Source organism: Nothobranchius furzeri, chromosome 1 (assembly GCF_043380555.1).
Source record: "Nothobranchius furzeri strain GRZ-AD chromosome 1, NfurGRZ-RIMD1, whole genome shotgun sequence".
NCBI classification, from domain to species: domain Eukaryota; kingdom Metazoa; phylum Chordata; class Actinopteri; order Cyprinodontiformes; family Nothobranchiidae; genus Nothobranchius; species Nothobranchius furzeri.
Genome location: NC_091741.1, coordinates 62,695,286 through 62,720,333, shown reverse-complemented (window position 1 = coordinate 62,720,333; position 25,048 = coordinate 62,695,286). Strand labels below are relative to the sequence as shown.

The 25,048-nt window shown below is 41.0% G+C and overlaps 1 protein-coding gene across 3 annotated transcripts in view; it reads left to right on the top strand.

The window, feature by feature from the left end:
• Positions 1–25,048, top strand: part of scube1 (signal peptide, CUB domain, EGF-like 1) — a 187,911-nt gene that overhangs the window by 86,490 nt on the left and 76,373 nt on the right. For 2 of the 3 annotated variants that reach the window (XM_015953650.3, XM_054739470.2), the window contains exons 5-7: positions 1,527–1,655; positions 12,820–12,936; positions 17,942–18,031. In XM_015953650.3, coding sequence (XP_015809136.1) covers positions 1,527–1,655; positions 12,820–12,936; positions 17,942–18,031 — 336 coding nt within the window. The remainder of the gene's footprint in view (positions 1–1,526; positions 1,656–12,819; positions 12,937–17,941; positions 18,032–25,048) is intronic. The other variant, XM_054739471.2, reaches the window with a different exon arrangement.

The following is a 25,048-nucleotide window of genomic DNA, read 5'->3' as shown; positions in this document are numbered from 1 at the left end:
AACCTGTTACAACCTACAGCTGACACAGCAAAATGGTTCCTTCAGCTACTCAGACACAGCTGTTCTAGACGCAAACGATTTCATCTATCTGTTGTGATCCGGGAGACGACTCTGGACTGACCTGGTCGTACTGCTGTCTTTTCTACGAACTTCGGTACCTTGGGGTCACCCAACCCCCCTGGCATCTTGCAACCGAAAGATAGTCTCCTCAGGGGTACGTAGAACACAGCAAGATTGCGTCTGATGCCGTTTTGATAAGATCCAACTTCATAGTTTAATGCAGACCAAATTCTTTTCACACCTTAACTCAGTTTCTTCTAGATGCAAGGTTCTGATAAACACACACCATTCAATCTTCATCACACCTCACACTCAATTCACCTAGATTCATTCATCACATAGTGTCCTAGTTGTCATGTTTTTAATTGTTTAGAAAATAAATGTCTTACCTTTTATACACCTGACTGTCTGAATTGATACGAAGTGTGTTTGATCCCTGAAAAAGCAAAGAACCCTAGAATCTTCTGATTAAACATTCAAAGACCAATCAGAGTGATACTCTATATTTATATAGAATATCCCAGCTTATTGGTCATAAGTAAAGGTAATATATTAAGCTTAAAAGCAACAATATTCACCCCTATAAGGCCAAAATATGTATATAGTCTAGTCTAGCCACGACGTCATGGGGCGGAATATAGGGTTGTATTTTAAACTGTCTGTACGTGCACTTGGACAGTACGTATTCTGCGCTACAGTAATCAGTCAACGGGGCAGTTTGCCATACATCATCAAAGCAGAAGAAGAAGAAGAAGAAGAAGAAGGAAATGAAAATACATCCTCATTTGAAAAAAAAAAGACTTAAGTACCTCTATCAGTTAATGTTACAAAAAAAAGCCCTAGTCCAAGTCTAAATTGTCCAAATTTGCTGCCAAAGCCATTTCAATTGAGCACCATTCCAGAGCTGATGCAGTTTTTGTAGTTTTTCTTTGTCGCAGCTCTGGTGCTTTGTCCGCCCAACAAACATAGATTGCCGTGATTGGCAAGACACAAAAATGTTTGGGCCAATGGCAGACTTGCTGAGGCTACAATCGAGCGTTTCTAGGCCGACCTGCAGAGTTAAATGTTTTTGCTACGGGTTGTATAGATTTCTAGGCTACTACAGTCCTGTTGTCTACCCTCCTAACTCATTCAAATGACTGAATTACTTTCTCAGCATGTCATCAAGCTCAGCAGCAGCCAGTTATTGACTCATTTGTTTACATCAATTGTGCTCATTTAACAGCCTCAAACTGTCCTATATTCCTTCCTTTGAATTAAATTTAGAATGCTCGTACAAATGGCCAAAATCCTGATTAATGAGACATGCTGTGGGCACTCATGCGTGTTCTTCTGCAATCAACTGTTGATCAATGTTTTAAGTGTTTCTTTGCATCATTAGTTCAGGTCCTGGCATGACATTGAAAATGAGTTTTTCTTGTCTAAAGTGTCACTAAAACGTACCTTTGTCCCAATCATCTGCACAGATGGAATGAACTGCATGAACAAGGACCATGGCTGTGCTCATATCTGCAGAGAGGCTCCAGGCAAAGGCGGGGTGTCTTGCGAGTGCCGACCCGGCTTTGAGTTGGCCAAAAACCAGAAAGACTGTACATGTATGTATTCCATCTGATCAGATCTACACCCCACAAGGTCAATGTGAGTCTAAATTATTAAGTGAGGTGTTTTCATGTTTGCTTTTATTTTTCACAGCACAGAAATGTTGGATATGTTCGACTAATTTCCTTCGTAACCCTTTTAACACGATTTGAATGCAGCTTTGCTCTTTGCTTTCACACATATTTAATGACTACAGTGAACAAAATCAAGAAGTCCTTCAGTGGTGAAATATGAGGGTGGAGATTTAATACCAAAACCATTTGAGCATGCTAACCCAAGCTGGATGTGCTGAAGGATTTAGGAGAGAATCCAAGACTCTCAACACTTCTTTACTTTTCTCATTCTTCATGTCGAGTGTGTACAGCCATGGAATGTAGGGCTGTTGTTTTTAAATGGAAAAGAGCTTTTAATTACACTTTAAATGGCATCACATCTTGTTCTCTGCTGACAGAAGGATTGTGAGGAGTACTGAAGCCTCAGTAAAGAAGCAACTTGTGCCTGATGTGGTAATATTTCATTAGCAGCAAGAGATCTGGTGCAGTGCAGGCCTGTTGAGCATGATGGCACAGGACAGTAGTAAACAAGCAATGAAAGAAATGGCAGAAACAGATATTCTAACGATTTCCCACTTGCCGTCTCTTTTTCTTCCAAACTTTGAATTAAAGCTCTGTATTTTTGCCAGACTCATAACAAAGCCTACCTGTGTCAGCTGACACAATTGTGCCTCTAAAGCCGGGCGTACACTGTGCAACTTTTTCACTTTTTTGAGCCGATTTTCCAGTCGTGCGAGAAGCCACGACATCGGGGCGAGTTTTGCGCCGAGCGGTCGTGTAGTGTACAGGGGTTTACGAGAGGCGATTAACACCACGTGACCAGCCGCCGATCAGCAGTCGTGAGGTCGCAGGGACTTCTGGTGTCAGTGGTGGTTCTACATCGAATTACTCCCCGGGCGAGGCCCCCTTTGAGCGCCCCCCACCACCACCACCACACCACCCCACCTGCATGAACGCACGCATGTTTTCTACAAACAGGCATGTTTTATTAGAATGACTATTGAACATCATTTTTCTAAGTTGCACATATTTACATTAATTACTATGAAGTTGTCCGAATGTAAAGCACTATACATTATATACTGTATCAAAATATATAGAATCAAATATACAAAAACAAACAATAACTAAATATTAAGAATATATGAACATAATAGATAAAAAATATTCTAAATAGCAAAAATATTTCACACATAACAAACTAAAGATAATCACTACAGCATTGCACTTAGAACAGAAAACACAAACTAAAATTAAAACCTAACCTTGATGCAATGTCATCAATAATGTCATCATATGAAATCTGCTCCCCTACTGAGTGATTGATACTAATCAGAGCCAGGTTAGTGAGCCGCCCCTGAAACATAGGTGACCTCAGGTATGACTTGATCAAGTTTTGAAAAGCTCCTCTCAGCTTGAGCCACAGTGACTGGCAGAGCAGTCCAAATGTTGGGGTAGATCTCCAATAGAGCTCATGATCCATAATATTTTAGAATTGCCTCTGAAATTGTAATTTAAACTGACATAAAAAACTGTAGACTAACAAAAATGCCAACTTTTACAGAAAAAATCAGGTAAAAAATAATCAGTGCAGCCATCTGCAATAAATAAACAGCATAGTTAGTGGTGACTGGGGAGTTTTCTTCTGCTTGTAGAGTTGTTTTATTTATTATTATGTGAACATGATCAACATGTGTTTGTTGTTGTTGTTCAGGCAGGCCACGGGCTGCAGCGAGCATTTAACAAATCCTAGTTTGAATCAGTAAAAAACGATTCAAGGACTTTTTTCGAACCATTTGAATATTCGTTTCAATATTTCAGCCCTATTAGCTCTGTTAGCAATTAGTTGACCGCATTTAGCTGTTAAAATACAAGTTAACTGGTTCAAAAAATTGAAAACATGCATCATGAGAGCTACATACCTTTATCTTTCTCCTCTTTTTTCTTTTTTTTTCCCCCTGAATGGGGCACCTGGTGGTTTTAGCCTTTTTATGTTCATCTCTTCTGTTTGGCTCTTGACTCAGTAAGTTTCCTTTAGTCAGGACTAAACAATTTGACCTTGATGGGGGGGTGACCACAAAATCGTTTTGTTTTTCCTTTTTTTATTCGGCCATTTCACACAATTCAGAGAAACCTGAAAGAATGATAGGCCTGTGTTTATGATATTATGAATGAAATATGGAAGAACTTTAAGATGTGATTGACTTTAGCCATGTTAATACAGTTGATTCAGCCCCTGCACGCTCATTTCATTTGGGAAAGACGCAGAGGTGAATTCCCCCGCCGCACCCCTCCCCTTCCTGTTCTTCATACACACACGGTGCACGTGAACGTTCTCAGTCAGTAGGAGCGCCTGCAGCTGCAGGGGGCGCCAACTCGCTGTTTCCAATCCAGACACTGTCATATGACAGATAATAGAAAACCTCGGTGCGGCGCAGATTTCCTTTTTTTTTTTTTTTTACTCCGCGCTTGTGCGCCCCTTTTGTGTCATGAAAAAATGCCGCCCCGGGCAACTGCCCTGTCTGCCCGTGCCTAAAACCGCTACTGTCTGGTGTGTTTAATATTTCGCTCGTCCCTCGTGAGGGTATCGCACTGTTGAAGCGGCGCTGCGAGCAGCTGCGAGCAGCTACGATCCAAAAAAGTATCAGAACCGCTCACGGCGCATGCACGCGCAATCCTGCATCAACGCCGGTCGCTCGCTATTTCCCTAATAACACACGCTGTTCGTTTTTGTTTCTACATGTTTTTTTTACTCACAAAGATTGTCAAGAAAGCGTGTTTGTCGTGTTCATGTCAAATTAAACTGATCACAAAACACAGATTTACTTTCTTTATTTGGTTTTCCTCATCCAACCCCCATAAATCCCTGTGTGTCCTCCTGCAGCACTCCCGAAGGACAACAGGCAAGACAAGACAAAAAAAGTCTGACGTGTTGAGTAAAAACTGCTATTTTTAGCATATATTTAGGGCCGACGTGTTGCTACCAGACGTACAGTGTGAGCAGTCAGGTCGCATGCGAGAACTGGGTCGTACAGTGTGAGCACACGACTCGTGAGATCAGCTCTGCGAGGAAGTCGTACAGTTTGAGCTGAAGCTGAACGCTGCGAGTGAAAAAGTCGCACAGTGTACGCCCGGCTTTAGACAGGGCTATTCAAGATTGGGCCTTGAGGGCCGGTATCCAGCACGTTTTAGTGGTTTCTCTGGTCCGACATACTAGATTCAGCTGTTGAGTCAACTGTGCAGCAGCTCATCAGGCCTGTTAATCACCAGCTGATTGAAATCAGCAGGGTTAAAATTAAAATGTGCTAGATACTGGCCCTCAAGGCCTGGAATTGAATAGCCCTGCTCTAAGAGATGCTTCTGCATTAGTTTGCTATCAAAAGCTTGGATTCACAGTCAAGAAAGCTGTTTGTTTCCTTGTCATGTCTTTTTTTTTTACTTTACAGCAAAGGGAAAATTGACTTAATTGTATAGCGTTCACCCTCCTTAGCCCATCAGGAAAAAATTCAACTTATCTGTGTTTTATTTACTTATTTTAATTTTCTAACCACAAACGTGTAAAGGCTAACTGGCTGTCGCTGTGGAGCTCTTTGTTTGACTAAATAATCAGTGGGAATAATGTATGAAGTCTGAACAGTTACTAAGAAGATTTTGTTGGAAATATCTATGTCTTAAGTTGAATATTGACAAGTTCAGTAGGCCAATTCCTCTTGAGTGATTCTTCTTGGAGCCAGCCCATCAGCATTTGTTGATATGAGCAACACGCTCTCAGTAAACAGTCGCACAAAGACCACAGCCCCGAGATCAGATCATCCAATACGAATATCGAAATAGCACAGGTGATGTTAGTTTACATTCTGTGGGATAGTAGTGTGCATTGGTTGGTTATCTGTGTAAGCTTAGTCGACCAATAAAAGGTTATGAAACTGTTAGGATTAATAGAATTTTATAGAAGAGCATCTTTTCTTTTAATTATTTTACTTAGCCAATTTTGCATTTGTTACACTGTATACAAACAAAGAACAACAAAAGAACAACAAAAATACGGGGAAATTAAAAATAATAAACAACATCAGATACAAAAATGAAAACAAGGAGACACGAACAGCGCCGGTGCACTAAGTTTCCCATAGTGTCTAGATAGGTAGAGGCTACAGTCTTCTTTGTTGCCTGAACAGTGCAAGCAAGTTCAGCTCTTAAGCCTTTACGTTCCAGATCGAGTCGGCTTCTTCTTTATGTGATCCAAAAGAGGTCCCCATATTTTTTTGAACTTTTCGTGTCTGTCAGATAACTTATACCGAATCTCTTCCAAGTATAGACATGGCATTAAATCATTCAGCCATTTGTTGTAACATGGTGGAGTGATAGCTTTCCATTCCCTCAGAATGACTCTCTTGCCTATAATCATGCCGAACATAATGGCTTGTTGTATGTACTTGTCACACAGTAATATTTGGTTCGAGCAACCTAGTACCACAGTGAGGACATCTGGGCTCAAGTTCTTCTTGTATACTATAGTAAATAAATTAAAAATCTCCGACCAGAAAGATTGAAGTTTTGGACAGAAAAAAATTAAGTGGCTTAATGTGCCGTTGCTCACGTTACATTTATCGCAGACAGGTGAGATAGAAGGAACAATTCTGTTTATCCTAGTTTTTGAGAAATGCAAGTGGTGAATAACTTTAAATTGTATCAGCTGGAGTCTAGTATTCACCGTTGTTGCTTTTATCCCAGCTAAGGCTCTATCCCATAAATCGGCGGTAATCTCTGTGCCAGCATCTGCCATCCAGGCATCTTTAATATGAGTTGATGAAGTAGGTCTGGGAAAAAGACTAACAAATTGAGTGATCAGGTGCTTGGAGGCTGGATGTTTTCCCAGAAGTTCGTAAAAATTGTGTTGTGAAGGCAGTTTGTCAAATTGCGTTACTGATTGGCTTACGAAGTGTCTTATTTGTAGGTACCTAAAGAAATGGCCTGGTGGAAGATTGAACTTAGTTTGTAATTGAGCAAAAGATGCAAATTGCTTGTTTATGTAAAGATCTCTAACTGTAATTAAACCCCTGCCAGCCCATTGTCTCAACACTGGATCTAAAATGGCTGGTTTAAATCCAAATGGTTTATGGCAAATAGGAACATAAACAGAAACGTCAGGGAGATGTATTTTTTTTAATTGTTTCAAGATTCAAATGGAATTACGCAACATGAAGTCATGTTTGACTAAATTGGAAGGAATGTCCTGATTACTAAATGCCAATGCCATTAGCGACGCGCCGGAAAGCGACCTGCAGGTATGCTGTTCAATTGCTGGCCATCGGGGAGCTGGTTCATCATCACCACCATGGTGGCACCAAAAGACCCAAGCCCTGGCATTGCAAGCCCAGTAGTAATGTCTAATTATAGGCAAGCCAAGTCCCCCTTCTGTAGCGGGTTTGTGGAGATGTGCTTTGGATAATCGAGGGGTTTTATTGGCCCAAACGAATGAAATAAGAATAGAGTCTACTAATTAGAAGTATGATGCAGTGAGATAGATTGGCAGATTTTGAAATAAGTAAATACATTTAGGGAAGATAACCATTTTAACTATATTTACTCAGCCAATTAAAGAGATGGGAAGTCATTTCCATTTATCAATTTTATTTGTAAGCTCCTTCAACATCTCTGTAAAGTTAAGTTTAAAAATAAGTTTAGGATTTCTGGGGACAGTGATACCCAAGTATTCAAAATGCTCATTTGTAATTTTAAGTGGCAGGTTTTGAAGAAAGTTTTCGTCTAGGCCATCGGACAGGGGCATTAGTGCACTCTTCTCCCAATTTATGGTAAAGCAGGAGTGTTGTCCAAATTCTCTAATTACCTCAAGAGGAGGTGAGATAGACCTGTGTAGCATCGTGCAAGGTCAGAACGATATCGTCCGTGTATAAACTGATAATAAACTCAGATTCACTGTAACTAAATCCAGCGATTTCAGGGTTGTTCCTAATAGCGATGGCTAAGGGCTCAAGGGCTAAAGCAAAAAGCATGGGCCACAGGCAGCATCCTTCACATGTGCCTCGGTGTAGCAGGAATGGGGGGGACTTGTTGTTAGTGACCACACATGATTTAGGCCGTGCTTCGCAACAGTCCTGAATCTGTCTCCAAAACCGAATTTACTAAGAGCAGCAAACATGTAGTCCCATTCTATTTGATCAAAAGCTTGTTATGCGTCCAAAGAGAGGACTACTGTATGGGGTGACTTGTTGGATTATGTTAGGGATTTTATCAATATGTTTATCAATAAACCCATTTCCTGTGGTGAAGAGAGAAGGAGACAATGAGCAGACAAGTCAACCAGTTATAACTGTGGCACATGCACAAGGCAAAATGCTCCAAACATCTGATCACAGAGTTTATGGGGTTCAGTAAAATTGGTTACATTGTCTTAAGTTTTGATTGCATCTTTAATTGGCATACATTATCGGAATTAAACAATGAAGAATCTTAGCTTTTCAGTTATTTATGTAGAACAAGTTGGTGACGCAAACGGCCGATTTGACCCGGAAGTTTATGTATGTAACGTCCACCAGACAGATTATAAACATGCAAAGGGGTTGATAAAAACACGGTTTACTGGGCCCCCCCAGAAAAACCTACTGCCCCTCCAGGTGAAGTCCTCTGGCGCCGGGTCTGCATTTGTTATTCCAGTCTGCGTGGCGGCGGATCGCAGATTCAGCCACACCATAAAACAGCAATAAGTCGGTCTGAGGCAAAAGTGACCTTATGGCTATATCTTTTCCCTTTTCCCCTATAGACATTTGATTACGCACAAGTAGGTGACCAGCTCAGGTTTACGCAGAGCAGAAGGAAGGAGAAACGTTCCTACTTAAAAAAAAAAAAACGTTAATTTGCATTGTTTATGTGCTACCTGGGCACTCTAAATATTTATTTAAAATTAAATCAAAGGAAATTGTAATGGTATCGAATGTTTATTAATTACCATTTAAAAAATGAAAGTGATGGGGAAAAAGGTCGATCATATTTTTTAACCCTGTCTGTTTAGCTTGACGTCTGATTTTATATATATATATATACATATATATATATATATATATATATATATATATATATATATATATAGCCATGCCCTGATGTGGGGGCTGGGGGGTGCGTCAACATGGTCGGGACATAGAAGGGGGTGCGCGGCTAAATAAGTTTGGGAACCACTGGCTTATGAGAATCCCAAATTCAAAATCTCAGACAATTAAAGGTTTTCCCTTGCCAGCCGAGACACATTGTCAAGTGTTTTTTCTTTCTGTGAGGCGTCTACACCTGAAAAGACTAGACTTTGGCTTCACTCAGATATGTCTTTATTTGACCAGTTTCAGGATCATCATAAGTCAGCATCAGTATCAGGTGAAAACCTTTAAATACAAAAATAGAACTTTTTAAAGATCACACAGAAAACAAACTAAATGCATTTTACAGGTAACACAAACTAAAAAGCATTTCAACCAACATCTGTAATTTAAATAGAAGGTAAGTACTTAAGTTCTAAGTAAAAGTATACTTTAACCATGTTAGTTGCTAATCCCAGAAGTGGGTAATTGCACAAAGAAGATTACACATATTCTAGTCTTTAAATTAAACAAGAAGTTATTTTTTTCTCAGATTTTACTACCTTATAAATTTTTACTTTCACAGTTATATTTTCAGTACTTAACCTGTGTTTTTTAAACATTTTAATTAAGGTTTTTTAATAATTTTATTTACATTTTAACTAAATACATTCACTAATTTCAGGATTTAAACAGATAATCTTGGGTTACCATTTTTAAATATTAAATTTCCATAAATTGGGATGGAAACCCAAATATTTTTTAACTAAACAAATTCTGATCAACTTAAAGAAAAACATAAACTTCCTCCCAACACATTTGTTTGCCACAAAACTTGGCTCAGAAACAAGTCCATGTGAATCACCCCAAGAGCTTACCGACAGCCTGTCAAGATCAAGGTCCTCCTCACAGCTGAACTGTTTGCTTGCCATCTCAGTTTTGTCACACAATGGTTGAATGACTGATGCATGCATTAAAAAGCCACTGGTGGTGAGCTCTTGACTGCCTGATTTGGCTCATCTGGAGGAGCACACACCAGAGTTCACAAGCCCCCTCTGGCCAGTGTGAAAATTGCATGCAGAGCTCATGTGCAGTCACTGAGCAGCAGAGTCAGTATGAGGAGGAGACAGTTGACAGCGTCACCTCTGCCAGGTCAGCATGACACACATAGTCCTGGATCTTCCTTGGGTTTCCTCCTGGTTGGACGTGCTCAGAAAACCTCACCAAGGAGACATCCAGGAGGCATTCTAACCAAATGCTCGAACCACCTTAACTGGCCCCTCCCAGATGACCGAGATTCTCACCCTACAGTGGGGCAAAAAAGTATTTAGTCAGCCACCGATTGTGCAAGATCTCCCACTTAAAATGATGACAGAGGTCAGTAATTTACATCATAGGTATACAACTGTGAGAGACAGAATGTGAAAAAAAATCCATGAATTCACATGGCAGGATTTTTAAAGAATTTATTTGTAAATCAGGGTGGAAAATAAGTATTTGATCACTTCAAACAAGGAAAATCTCTGGCTCTCACAGACCTGTAACGTCTTCTTTAAGAAGCTTTTCTGTCCTCCACTCGTTACCTGTATTAATGGCACCTGTTTGAACTCATTATCTGTATAAAAGACATCTGTCCACAGCCTCAAACAGTCAGACTCCAAACTCCAGTATGGCCAAGACCAAAGAGCTTTCGAAGGACACCAGGAAAAGAATTGTAGACCTGCACCAGACTGGGAAGAGTGAATCTACAATAGGCAAGCAGCTTGGTGTGAAAAAATCAACTGTGGGAGCAATTATCAGAAAATGGAAGACATACAAGACCACTGATAATTTCCCTCGATCTGGGGCTCCACGCAAGATCTCATCCCGTGGGGTCAAAATGATCATGAGAACGGTGAGCAAGAATCCCAGAACCACACGGGGGGACCTGGTAAATGACCTGCAGAGAGCTGGGACCACAGTAACAAAGGTCACCATGAGTAACACACTACAGCGGCAGGGAATCAAATCCTGCAGTGCCAGACGTGTTCCGCTGCTGAAGCCAGTGCATGTCCAGGCCCGTCTGACGTTTGCCAGAGAGCACATGGATGATACAGCAGAAGATTGGGAGAATGTCATGTGTATGAAACCAAAGTAGAACTTTTTGGTATAAATTCAACTTGTCGTGTTTGGAGGAAGAAGAATACTGAGTTGCATCCCAAGAACACCATACCTACTGTGAAGCATGGGTGTGGGAACATCATGCTTTGGGGCTGTTTTTCTGCTAAGGGGACAGGACGACTGATCCGTGTTGACAGAATGAATGGGGCCATGTATCGTGAGATTCTGAGCCAAAACCTCCTTCCATCAGTGAGAGCTTTGAAGATGAAACGTGGCTGGGTCTTCCAACACGACAATGATCCCAAACACACCGCCCGGGCAACAAAGGAGTGGCTCCGTAAGAAGCATTTGAAAGTCCTGGAGTGGCCTAGCCAGTCTCCAGACCTCAACCCCGTAGAAAATCTGTGGAGGGAGTTGAAAGTCCGTGTTGATCGGTGACAGCCCCAAAACATCACTGCTCTCGAGAAGATCTGCATGGAGGAATGGGCCAAAATACCAGCTACTGTGTGTGCAAATCTGGTAAAGACCTATAGTAATCGTTTGACCTCTGTTATTGCCAACAAAGGTTATGTTACAAAGTATTGAGTTGAATTTTTGTTATTGACCAAATACTTATTTTCCACCCTGATTTACAAATAAATTCTTTAAAAATCCTACCATGTGAATTCATAAGCAGAGAATAAGTAACGTTGAGAAGATGCAGGGTCAAAACCAGAGAGGTAGCAATAATAATCCAACAAGGAGTAGGCAGAAGGTAGGAGTCAGGGGCAGACCCGGGGTCTTAATCCATAAAACCGAGGCCGACAAGGTATCCAGAAGGGGCAAGGTTGGTTGTTGGTGGAGCCTAGCTCTCATCAGAATGAGCCCAAATTACTGCCATCAATGCAGACCAAGGTCTGGCACCAATCATACATGGACCTAACATCCCATATCACACTCCCAGAGTACCCCCCATAGGGCCCTTGTAGGTACACCTTCGAACGCCTTCTCCAAATCCACAAACCACACATAGACTGGTTGGGCCAGCTCCCATGCACCCTCCAGAACCTGCCTAAGGGTATAGAGCTGGTCCAGTGTTCCATGGCCACAACGAAAACCACATTGCTACTCCTGAGCCTGAGGTTCAACTATCTGATGGACCAGCCTCTCCAGAATTCCTGAATGGACCCTGCCATGGAGGCTCAGGAGTGTGATCCCCTTCTAGTTGGAATTCATCCCATGTTCCCTTTTTTAAACTTTCCCCATATTATACATTTTTAATATAATTGTATTATTTCAACAATTTCTTTAAATCTTCCTTTATTTACTTAGTTGTTTTATGCTTTAAGTCTTTTTTATTTTATATTTTTTGTTATTTGGACTTCCCTTCCCTCCACCACACTCTCTTTGTGCAATTCCTTATATGCCTACACTGAACAAAAGTGTCTTACAAATATATGAAAATAAACACACAAAAGTGCTGGAGGATCGTGCTCAGTTTGTCTCAGTCATGGTGTCGTTGGGGATGACACTTCACCTGCATTGCCTGCTCCTTGCTGCTGTGGCTACATCATTTCTCATCACAAGTGGAAGAAGCATGAGAATAAAAAGAAATTCACAGAAATGAGAAATGTTTGAGTGACAGAAGGACAAATAAAGCTGTATTGAATTGAGTAAACTCTTTCTCTTTGTACAGTTTTTCCATTTATTTGCTTTTCTCTATACCTCTTATCTTTTCATTGGTCTTAGTGCAAAACTCAAATCTTTTACACACGTTCCTGATTGAGTCGACTAGGTCAGACTTTCTGTCCTTACCATTTCCATGGATAAATAATAGTTATTTTTAATTAAGTAAAAACATATCTAATTAATTTTTCTAATTTATTTCCCAAAAATGTCATTCAAAGAATTAGTAAACCTTGATTTTGTCCTGTCTTTAGTGACATGTAACTATGGGAATGGTGGTTGCCAGCACACATGTGACGACACAGACACAGGGCCGGTTTGTGGCTGCCACCAAAAGTATGCCCTGCACTCGGACAGCAAGACCTGCATTGGTAAGTGACAGCCGTAATACCCTCACAAATTATGCGCACACACATTTTAAAGTAGTGACTTGGCAAAGAAACGATCTTCTCGCTTCCCCAGAAGTGAAGCTTATTCTCCTGGATTTGGAGACTTAGATACTGAACACATAACAGGAAGAAGGAAACAGAAACTACATAAAATGTTCTTGAAAACGTCTCCTCCTTTATTCATTTAGTCAAAAATAACAGACAAAATTCAGTTCTTAGCTGTCCAGGATATAAAATGACATTGGTTCCAAGACTAAAGAGTCTGTAAAACAAATCGAGGCAAAGCTGCTATGGTGCATCAGAGCCACTCAGAAGAGAAAATTAGGAGGATAAAGTAGTTATTTTGAGATCAAAACAGGAATTCAAAAACTAAAAACAACAATCTAAGACACCCATAAGTCATCTAGTAAATTCCTTGGAGTTCAGATGGAAAACAATAAAACAAAGATTTTTATAGGCTTCAGATGAACTGTGCAAATTTAGGACTTTTATTGTGAAGGATTGACAAACGTTCTGCTGTGGATGCAACAGCAGTTAGGACCTCACATCAGACCTCACCTGGTTTAGAATTGAATTTTGTAGTTTTAAAGGATTGCCCACAACCTCTGGTTAAAATAAAATGAATGGAGGACAGAAACGGGTTTGGGTTCAGGACCACATAGGTACTGTATATGCTTCCTTGGGAAATTTCAATTAGACTTCATAATTTTGACTTTATTCTCAACTTATTTTATTTTATTGTTATTCTGAGTGGTCCTGATGCATTGTTTCACAAAGCAGCCTTAACCTGGATAGCAGACTTTTATCAATTATAAAACGCTGTTATATCAATCCACACAACAGAGTAAACAAAGAGCAGGAAGTTGATCTAAATGATGACATAATCATTCATCAGCATTCTGGCTCTCATGCAAAGGATATTCTATATCAGCTTGCATCTTTTAATCAGTAAAGGATTTCAAAAATAATGTATTTTATCTCCTCCCCCCTGCTGATGTAAGGTAGTAGCTGTTTCGGTTTTAAGTGTAAATGTGTTCAGAGCTTTACATTTAAAGTCTGTCATTAACTTTTGTTTTTTGTTTGTCAAAAAGAAATGAGTCTGAATAAACTGAAATCATTTTATTTGTCAGGATGATAAAGTTTGAGTCTTCTGATAGGAGTAAAAATGTGATTAAAATTATTTTTCGGAGATAATTTTTCTGACATATTTTAATATGTAAAGCATAAATCTAAATGTGTCCATTTTAGCATACATTTTATTGACATTTTTTTAGCATTATGGAAAGTTGTTTGTCAACATTTGAAGTTTGGTTTGTTGATACAATATAACTAAACTTTTGGTGAGTGAAAACATCCATTTATTGTGAAAAGACTGCATCTCTTTGTTAATACTCTGTGTTTGACAGCATGTTTTTTAATAACTGTGCATTTTTGTGCTCAGGGACAGCAGAGCAAACTCTTAATTCCAATAGAAGATCTCATTCCAAATGAAAGTAGATTTATGTGATTTGTTTTCATCTGTGTACTAAGAAAAGAAGTTGCATGTCTAAGGTATACTCTGGCCCTTCTGAAGTGCATTTCTGTGTTAGACATATTAGCCTCTGTTCAGAGGACTGATATGCTAAAGGCTAGTTAGAGTGTGCCCAGGTCCTAAGTCTTAAAACAGCCCCAACCTCCAACTCTTTCATTGTGGTTTAGGCAGACATTTTACATTACACAATTATTTACATGGAAGTGTATGTGTCCTTTGTCCAATCATCATCATTAGCATTAGCCAATACTTCCTGTACACCCATGGGTTGGGTTTGGCTGGAAATTCATCTTTCAGCTGAAATAAAAGTATAAAGGAAAGCTGACGTGCTATAACAGTCTGTCAGGATTTATTCTCATAAACAAGAAACATTTCTTTGAGACTTTAGCTGTTTTAGGATGACAGCTATTGACTGGATGTAGGTCCATTCAGACCCCATGGGCAAATTAAAAATGTTTTCTTTTTCCTCAGATAGACGAACGTCTACAGCAGACTGCTTTAGAACATTTCTGTGATTACCAACAGTGTATCCTAACTTTACTGATACTAATTAGTCATTTTAGCTGAAGGATTAAGAAAACCCTGGGTGCACCAGAAGTTTCATAACTTGCAGAGTAAGGAACTTCAGATTGGCTGATAAGATTTAAAAAGGTTAAGAGATTGAAACCCGTCCCCCAATAAATAAATACAGACGGATGGACAGATAGATAGATAGATAGATAGAAAGAAAGAAAGAAGATAGATAGATGATAGATAGATAGATAGATAGATAGATAGATATTGCATAACTCTGTGGTGAAAACCTTAATAAACAAAAAAAATGTATGTAATGTGCCAGGACTCCTGTTTGAACACTGACAGCACCTTCTTTGTTTTAGTCTCTCCTCTGTCCCTCGTCCTTCAGCTCAGCCAATGGCTGTGCAGGTCCAGGTTTTACCCCCTAACCCGTTTCTTTTCAGCTACTTTGAAGATGTGGAACCCTTCATTGTGGAAAAACTGCACCGTGGAAGTCAAGATAGTGGGAAACCTCTTCTAGCCATATTTTTGTTTTGTTTCGTGTATTTTTACACCATTTGCTGTCTGTCTTGTTGTATTTTGATGAAAGAAAAAAGAAAAACAAACCCTTTCTGTTTGTGGTCCCAGTGTTCCCTCTGATCTCTGGTCCACCTTTAACCACCAACCCTCTTTTACCCTTTCTTTACAGCTGCTGTCCTTCTGCTCCTTCTTCCTCCCTCCTGATTTCTGGTGATAGTATCTGATTGCCTGTCTTGTCTGAGCATCCATGCGAACCCAAATCAAATGGAAATAAGGATTAGTCCTTGGAGAAAGAGTACCTCTGGGATGGGCTGGTGGGGTGGGGATGCTTGAGGTGGGAGTGGGGGGTGGAAAACCTTGTATTAAGCTGTGGCTAAACGGACGTCTCAATTGCAGCCTGATCTTAGATAAAGCCTACAACCAAAACCCCACCGACTCCAAAATGATTTCCAAGCCATTGCTCCATCCATTGGCGCCTGCTGTTGCAGCAGAAATTAAAGAAAGAGGCAAGGACTTGCACCGTCCTTCCTATTTTCACTTTCATAAACTATCATTCCTACTGCATGTGCCCACTGAAATTTGCCACGTCATCCACTTGGTTTCTTCTTTCACTAATCCATCCAATCGCTGCTTATCTTGTTAACCAGCTGCAACGGAGAGCCTGAACTGCATTTGTTTTTCACTTTTCAACTAATTTGAGATATAATTTGATTGTTGGTGTTTTGTTCCAATGTTTTACCATTCTCCTCCTAGCTGCACTAGCGTAGAGTGGTTTAACTCTTCCCCCACTTCCTCCTTCATATAGAGAACCAGCCCTCTCCCTGGGCCTCCAACAAACCTGTAGTCCTATAGGCTGTTTAGAAGTGACTTGCAAGGACTGTTTCCTTTCTAGTACTTCTCAAATCAGTCTTATAAAACGCAACACACACACACACACACACACACACACACACACACACACACACACACACACACACACACACACACACACACACACACACACACACACACACACACACACACACACACACACACACACACACACACACACACAGAATCCCACTCTGACACATTTTTTTCACACACTCAAGCAAGCAGACATTCAAAAGCTGGTATGCACAAGCTTTTGATTCAACAATTACACACTCACACAACCACATTTCACCCAGTGAGCTGAGCACCAGAAAGACTCCATTCATCCCTGAGTGTGCTTCAGAGAGTCCTTCACTTTGTCCATCACACAGAAGAGAAAAGGTAGCAAGGTGGCGCCGGGGTAATGGAAGGGATATTAATTGTGCCCGTATCTTCCCGCTCTCCGCCGACTCCATGAAACATCAAAGGCCTTTCCCATTGCAGCAAACGGCATTCATTCATTCGTAGAGAGATGCTCATTCAGGCCCTAATGATTCAGGTTGGGTGAAAGGCTAGCTCCTTCTTCCAGCCCCATCTCCAAACCACCAGTGCAGGACATGTACGCCACTTTAGCTGCAACCTGCTTTGATTTCTACTCTTGCCATTCACCGCTGCTACTCCGCTTTTGGGAATGCAGTTTGTCCAGCGTTGACTGTTAAAGCCAATTGTAATGTGTTCCATAGACAAACAGGCAACCAGCACTGCCCCAGACAACCCACTCTTCTTTTTTAAAATTTCCTAATCTCCTTGCATGTCCCTCTCACACTGTTCCTTTAAATCCCATTTTACACGCCCTCTTGCCCTCATGTACACCCCTCCATTGTGAGCCACGACGGGACTTCAAACGTGCTTTTCTTGTTCATCTGTTTTCTTTATTCCTTCTTAGTCTTCTAATCGTTTTTGTAGATTTCTGAGCACCTTCTTCATGCTAATTGCCCTCTCATGCACCACCCTGTTTTCTTTCTTTTGTCATCACCGCCTAATGTTCTTTGCTTGTCTCGTTGCCCACATTCACAGAAGTTTCTCTCAGAAATGTCAGACCTTGATTCTTCTTCTTTCTTTATCTTTTTTCTTTCATTTGGCTGTTTGATATGGAAAACATAAACTACACTGGCAACAGCAACCATCAGACTCCCAAACCCCAGTCCCGTTCCTTCCCTTAAATACCACACTCCTATCATTTTTTTTAGGAATTCTTTCCATGTTTTAAGTCCTGAAAAATCTATTTTTTCGCTGCCTACCTGCTTGATTTTGTAAGCTAGACACTAAGCTACTTATCAGTTTCATTTATTTTATTTTGTTCTTGCTGCAGAGATTTTGTAATTGTTTGGGAATTAACACTCTAACTGGGATTTTGGCACTTTTTTATCGCTTCTTGCATCTTGGCTTTGATATATATTTTTTTCTTTTTCTTTTTGCTCAAACGCCAAGTGGGGCTGAAGGTCTGGTCATTTGGGCTTCTCATTAACCTGCTGCTCACTGTTTGTCCCCTTGTCACTTTTGTTTTAGAGAAAGATGAGGCTGCAATTGAGAGCTCTGAGTTCAATGCCACGTCAGTAGCTGATGTGGACAAGCGGGTGAAACGGCGGCTACATATGGGTAACTCTTTTCTTCCTCTTTCTATGTGTTGCCATGCCGCTTGTGCTTTACATCTCTCCGTTCCTACTCTCTCTCACATCTCCTTATCTTTGTTCAAAAGCATTTATTTAAATCCTAGGTGCCAACTGTGTCCACCCCCAGAGTCACAGCTCTGATTAAACTTAAACTTCTTGAGAAATGAAAATGTGCCACTTTTTAATTTAGAATTTTTACTATTTCTTAAAATCTTTCCTTTTTAGTTTGTTCAACTCATTTTTGGAAGACCATGTTGCCTCAGTTGTTATTTTTACAGCACAGCCCAAATGATTTTGCTGTTTTGCGCTCAACAGTACTGAGATGGATTCCAAAGAAAAATAACACCATGGTATTGTAGGTGGCTTTCATTATTTTGTGTGTTTTTAGAATGACCATGATTATATTCTATCACTGATAAAAGAATCAAGCGTGCTGCTTTGTTGCTCTTCCCATCTTGTTTTATACAAATAACTGATCTTAGTGCTGTTTAGTTTTGATATATTTGTTCAATTGTCATATTAAAAACAGAACATCAGCAATATATTTCCACACTAAACACTCTACTCTTGTTGTTACTGACTTCCTGATGTGGTCTTTAACTCAACTTTTGTCCAGTAGGACAATATTCTTTTAGAAAAATGCAAGAATGTAAATGTGATGAGTTGAGAAATACATTTTTTGTATAGACTGCTTTTCTTTAAGTGTTTCTTTAGCTTTTATTTATTTATTCATTTTTATACAGGTTTTGACCAATTGAAGGCAAATTGCAAAATTTGGTTATTAGGGGGTTAAATAACCAGTATTATCAATCAGTCCAGTGTGGATCGCAGTATGAATGATATATGATATGACATATGATATTATATTATATTATATTATGTTATATTATATTATATTATATTATACATATTTAGATGCTGAAATATCTCCTCTGTTGTTTTTGTAAAAACTTATATTTTTTCAACATTTTGGATGAACTTTAATTAAATTTCATGTTTACATTCCTCTTTTCTACAATGCAACCATGAGAGGTCGCGAGCCAGTGACTCCTTTTGGTGTGACCCAAATTTGGATAAACACAGAGGGTTGTGTCAGGAAGGACATCCAGCATAAATCCCAAGCCAAATAAAAATATGTGAATCACAAACATGGATTCCATACCAGAATGATGAAGGCCTTGTTTAACAATCAAATCAAATTAAATCAACTTTATTTATATAGCACTTTTCCTACAAAAAAAAAAAGCAACTCAAAGTGCTTCACAGATTAAAATGGCCCCATAGATCCCTGTCAAGTTTCGGGGATGTTTAGGACCCAAATATGCAGATACCCAGGAGGACAGAAGGCAGGAGTAGATATAAGGAAAAAATCCTTTTATTAGAGAATGAACAAAAATAAATCCAAGGCAATGAGCCTAGAGTCCAAAGACCTGGAGCACAGGACACCCAAAGCTCTCAAAGAGCACAAAGACCAAAGACTTTGAAACAGAAGCTCAGCTAGAGCACAAAGTCTGGGGACGAGACAAAAAGCTCATAAAGAGCACGAACAAACGCAGACAGAATACAAACAATGGACCGACAAGACACTGAGACAAGACAGGGCTTAAATACACAGGGAGGATGAGAGGGAGATGAGCTGCAGGTGTGTGGGGTGTGGGAGGAGGACCAGGTGAAGGCAATGACCAATCGGGGAGAAACTAACTTGACCTAAGAATAAAACCTAATACAAAAGAGCAGGAAACATAACTACAATTCAAAGGGAGGGGGGAGAAAAATAATAAACACTGATGGGAAAAAAAACATACTAAATCATGAAAGGCTGTAACTAAAGGAAATGACTTGAGAGACCCAGAGGGCTGGAGATCTAGGGGCAAATGGGGAAAACCAGAAGACACATGAGGAAGATGCAGACATGACACATGAGGGCGCTAGGACACAAAAGGAGCACCTAGAGAACGAATGGAGGACACAAGGAGACACATGAGGGGATATGCAGACACAGACCATGACAATCCCATATTCAATCAAATCAATTCAATTCAAAGATACTTTATTATTCCCAGAGGGAAATTTGAGTTTCAGTACACACAATTCAGAGATCAGACATACATGGGCAAGACACATGACAAGAATTGGTGACTGCGGTCATTCGCAACCCTGAGTCGCGCTACCTTAATAGAGATAAGAGGGTTACATGAGGATTGGTTCAGGTGGAGGGGAAAAAAATGCACTTCAGAGTTACCCTCCACCAGGAGGGCAGTTTTGCTCTGCAAAAAAAAACACCTCAGAGAGAAATGCAACAGACTTCAGACATCACACAACATAAGTGTCCACTAGGTGGGGTGGTGGGTTGGGACTATCCCCACTTCAGTTCTTGCAGCCACGATAAGCAGCGCATGTCACCTCAGTGTGGATAGGGGGAGGAGCATGGAGCATCCCAGCCCCCCTCCCCAAGTATACAACAATTGACATTTGCAGTTCCCCTCCCGCAACCAATTTCCAAGGTCAATGATCATCTCCTATAATGTTGACCTACAGGCTGCTGCTGGAAATAGGACTACTGTTGGTCAACAGATAAGAGGAGAAAGGTATGTTTATAGGCAGAGAGTGGAGAGGAAAGGCAAGACTGTGGAGCTGAAAGTGGAGACTTTAAATGTTGGCAGTATGATCTAGAGCAGTGGTTCCCAAACTTATTTAGCCGCGCACCCCCTTCTATGTCCCGACCATGTCGACGCACCCACCCCACCCCCCAGCCCCCACATCGGGGCACGGCTCTCTCTCTCTCTCTCTCTCTCTCTCTCTCTCTCTCTCTCTCTCTCTCTCTCTCTCTCTCTATATATATATATATATATCAGATGTCAAGCTAAACAGAGAGGGTTAAAAAAATTCCCCATCACTTTCATTTTTTAAATAGTAATTAATAAGCATTCGATATCATTACATTTTCCTTTGATTTCATTTTAAATAAATATTTAGAGTGCCCAGGTAGCACATAAACAATGCAATTTAACGCTTTCTTAAAGTAGGAACGTTTAACCTGTGCGGCCAGAGCGCTCTCCTTCCTTCTGCTCTGCGTAAACCTGACCTGATCACCTACTTGTGCGTAATCAAATGTCTGTAGGGGACAAGATATAGCCATGATGTTCACTTTTACCTCAGACCGACTTATTGCTGTTTTATGGTGTGGCTGAATTTGTGATCCGCTGTCATGCGGACTGGAATAACACATGCTGCAGTAACATGAGATGTGGTCAGGTTCATGAGGAGTCACTGGCTGGTGCGGACCCGACTCATCCCAGAAGCTAATATCTTAATTTGACCTTGAATGAAAAATAACCTCTTAAAAGTTTTTATCGTGGTGGAGGCAGCGTTCATTTCTGCCTTCAGTCTGACGGCGCGCCGGAGTTAAAGCAGCGTGTGTGCTTATTGAATCTGTGTGTGTGTGTGCGCGCACGCGCGCGCGGCACAGCTGCTCAAGTCACCGCGTCTCGCGCTATTTAAACCAATGTTGTAAAATTCCTTCTGCCCAATCCAGATGTGCTCACTTGTGCACCCGTGAGCCGTGGTTCAGCCGGAACGCGTCTGACCTCTGACAGACGCACTCTGAACTTCAGCTCTTCAGCGCGCTGTTAATAGCCTGAATGGGAATCATTTCTTGTTATTTTGTTGCATCCACAATGTCCTGTGTGTGAGGTTTACAATGTCAGAACACCTGCATGAGACAGGGTGTTAATTACAATCTGCCAGAATGACTCACCACCTTCAGATTCCTCCAACACCGTTAAAAATGATCAAATACGGAACATATCGGCGTGCGCAGGCCAGAGTGCTGAAGCTCGGCGCATTGTTATTATGAAGCTAGGGCACATGTGGAGGACACGCGCGCGCAAAAATATACTTGTTTTCAATTACATTTACTGTGCCCACTTACTTTTTCTTTGGCCCACCCACAAATGAGTTTCTACAATAATGGTGACACATGACAGACTTCTCTGAGCTCCGCAGCCATTACACTTTTCACCTCGCGCACCCCCTAGCGGCAGCTTGCGCACCCCCAGGGGTGCGCGCACCACACTTTGGGAATCCCTGATCTAGAGAGCTGATGGACCTGATGCAGACAAGGAAGATGGATGTACTATTCGGTCAGCAGCCAGGTGGAAAGGTTGCAAGGCTAGAAGCTTAGGAGAAGGGTTTAAGTTGTTCTACCATACTGTAGATGGACAGAGAAATGAGTCGGAGGTATCCTGAAGGATGAGTTTGCTATGAACATTCTGTAAGTGAAAAGAGGTCAGATAAACAGATGAATCAGGAGCTTGAAGTTCAAGGAATAATGATGAACTTGTTAGTAGTTATGCCCCACAGGTAGGATGTAAGCTAGAAGAGAAGTTAGAGGAAGTGAGCTAGATGATTTGAAGCAGCGTTTCCCTAGAGACGTAAGAGTGATAACTGGTGCACAATTTAACCCTCTCAGGCTCAAAATAAGTTTTGATAAAAGGACAAACAACTGAGTCCTTCAGGGGTACTTTTGAGTAAAAAAATGCTCATGAAATACGTATGTGGAGTAACCAGGTAGGTAGGTTTTAACGTTGCAAATCTGCAACGCCTTCCTCCAGAGGGTTAATGGAGATGTTGGTTAAGGGAATTTATGTGATTAAAAAGTAACAAACAGGTTAAGTATTCAGGAAAAAGTTCCCAAGGAGATGGACAGAGGATGTTAGACTTATCAAAGAAGAAACTAATTGGATGTTGTAACTACTTTCTTGTAGAAGAGGCATGAATATAGGGTGACTTTTGAGGAGCACAAAGGTAGACAACATCTTAGATGTTGTAATTTGAAGGAGACAAGTGACCACAAGGTAGGTGGGAGAGTCGTGAGAAAGCATAAGCTGTTTGTCTGTAGGATGAAACTGATGGTGAGGAAGATGAAGAGAACAAAGATGGAGGAGAGGACCAGGGGGTGGAATCTGAGAAGAGTGCTGTAAGGTTTTCATTGAGACAGGCTCTTGTTGACCAGCAGATGCAGCTGGCAAACCAGATACAGCTAACGCAATTAGGCTACAGATTTTGTCTTGCAGGGCATTATGGTTGGGGTGGGGGCGGGGGTTGGGGGGGTGGGGGGGTTTCCTTGGGGGGTAGGCAGCGCTGGAGGGCTGCAGCTCAGGCCTAGGTGGCACTTTGGTGGGTATAGGGGATAGTGGCCATGTGCAGGGCCTCAGGGGTCTGTGCTGGTAGCCACAGGTCGCTGCCTGATAGCTGTGTCTATCTTGGGTGGGTCTGAGGTGACTTGGGTCCTGGTATGGATCATTCCCGAATGGAGGTCTGGGTTGGACCAAGGGAGCTGGCTTGTGTATGCTGCTGATGGTATGGGCACATGCATTTGGCAGTGCCTGGCCCTGGCAGTATGGTGGACCTCGGCATCTTCTCAACTGGCAGGAATACTTCTACTTCCATCAACAAAGAAAGGGGGATCTCTGGGAGCTCAAACTCTTTCTGGATGTCTGTCTTATGTAGTTTGGAAGTTGATCAAAAGCAGAGGTGGGAGTATTCTGCTGGGGTTGGGGGTGGCTGGTCTTCCTGGGGTCCCCATACTCTGGCAGGACCTCTGGATGTTTGGAATTTGGATCTTCTGCATGTCTTCCATGGGTCTTGGAGGACAGGTAAACTATTGGGAACTCCTATGGACAAATTGTTCTCACATCTATGGACTCAGGTGTTTTGACACACCTTGAGCTGTGGTTGGCACTAAATGCACCATCAATTAATTATTACCTTGTGCTTTTCAGTGTACATTGTTACTATTTTATATCCCTATGCTGACAGCCTTTTTTCTCACTCTCTCTTTCAGCAGGTCTAGACGCAGATTATTGTACATCTTGTATTATTTCTTTTATTCCTTTCTTCTCCCACCTTTTTCTTTCATTTCATTCCCTGCTGGGATTAAAAATAACCAAATGCAGTATTAAAAAAGTTTTTTTTTATATCAGGTTGGGCATTGTGACCGGAGCTGTAACGCTCTGCCTGAGAGCAAAACCTTAAGGCTTATTTTTGGCACCTGGCAGGAGGCTGAGTGGAAGACCAAAAGAGATTTGTGGATTTGATGAAAGACAACATAAATTTAGTTGGTGTGAGGGTAGCGGATGCAGAGGATGGAACTAAATGGAGACAGATGACTTGCTGCAGCAACCCCCGAAGGAAAAAGGCCTAAAAGAAAGCAGACGTTCCTGTTTTCTACACCACAGATACCCCAGGACCCTTATTATTTTGTACACAAATATTTTCACTCACTCATCTTCTTTTCTGCTCAAGCCTTAGGAAGCTGGTGTCTAAGTCCGACAGTCTTCAGGCAAGAGGTGGATGACTCCTAGGACAGGTCACCATTTCATCTTAGGGCCACAGAGGACACGCAGCAATTCACAAACTCACTCATACCTATCGGTACAATTTAGGGTTCACAACAATGCTGTTCCACCATGCAGTCTACCAAAGGTTTTAACTATGGCAATAACATTACGAATTAGCTAAACTCAAAAGCAAATACTAACTTTTCTTTCCTGATACAGACTTCTCAGTTTTTACAACAACATATTCATTTATCTTGAATACATTGTTTATTTATCTCGACTTTGGGCACAAAAGAACACTTTTAATATGTTTGTGTAGCTAAAAGAATCTATGGACCGGCTCAGCCTGAACATCATCCGTGTGTTAGATCAACACCATTTATTAGCTGCATTTTTAACACATCATTCTTCTGACTGCCCTCTGTGCCATCACAGGCAGATCACTGATTAGGACGAAGGAATCTAAGCCATGCTCTTGGAAAACCAAGCCAAGCTAGCTTTATTTGTATAGCACCTTTACAACAGTATAAAACATACCAAAGTGCTCTACAGAATTTAAAACTAAGAACAAAACACACAATAATACATGTCTAAAAAAAATAATAAAACTAACAAACAAAGACTCCAACCTAATCTCAGAGGAAGCACATTCCAGAGCCTAG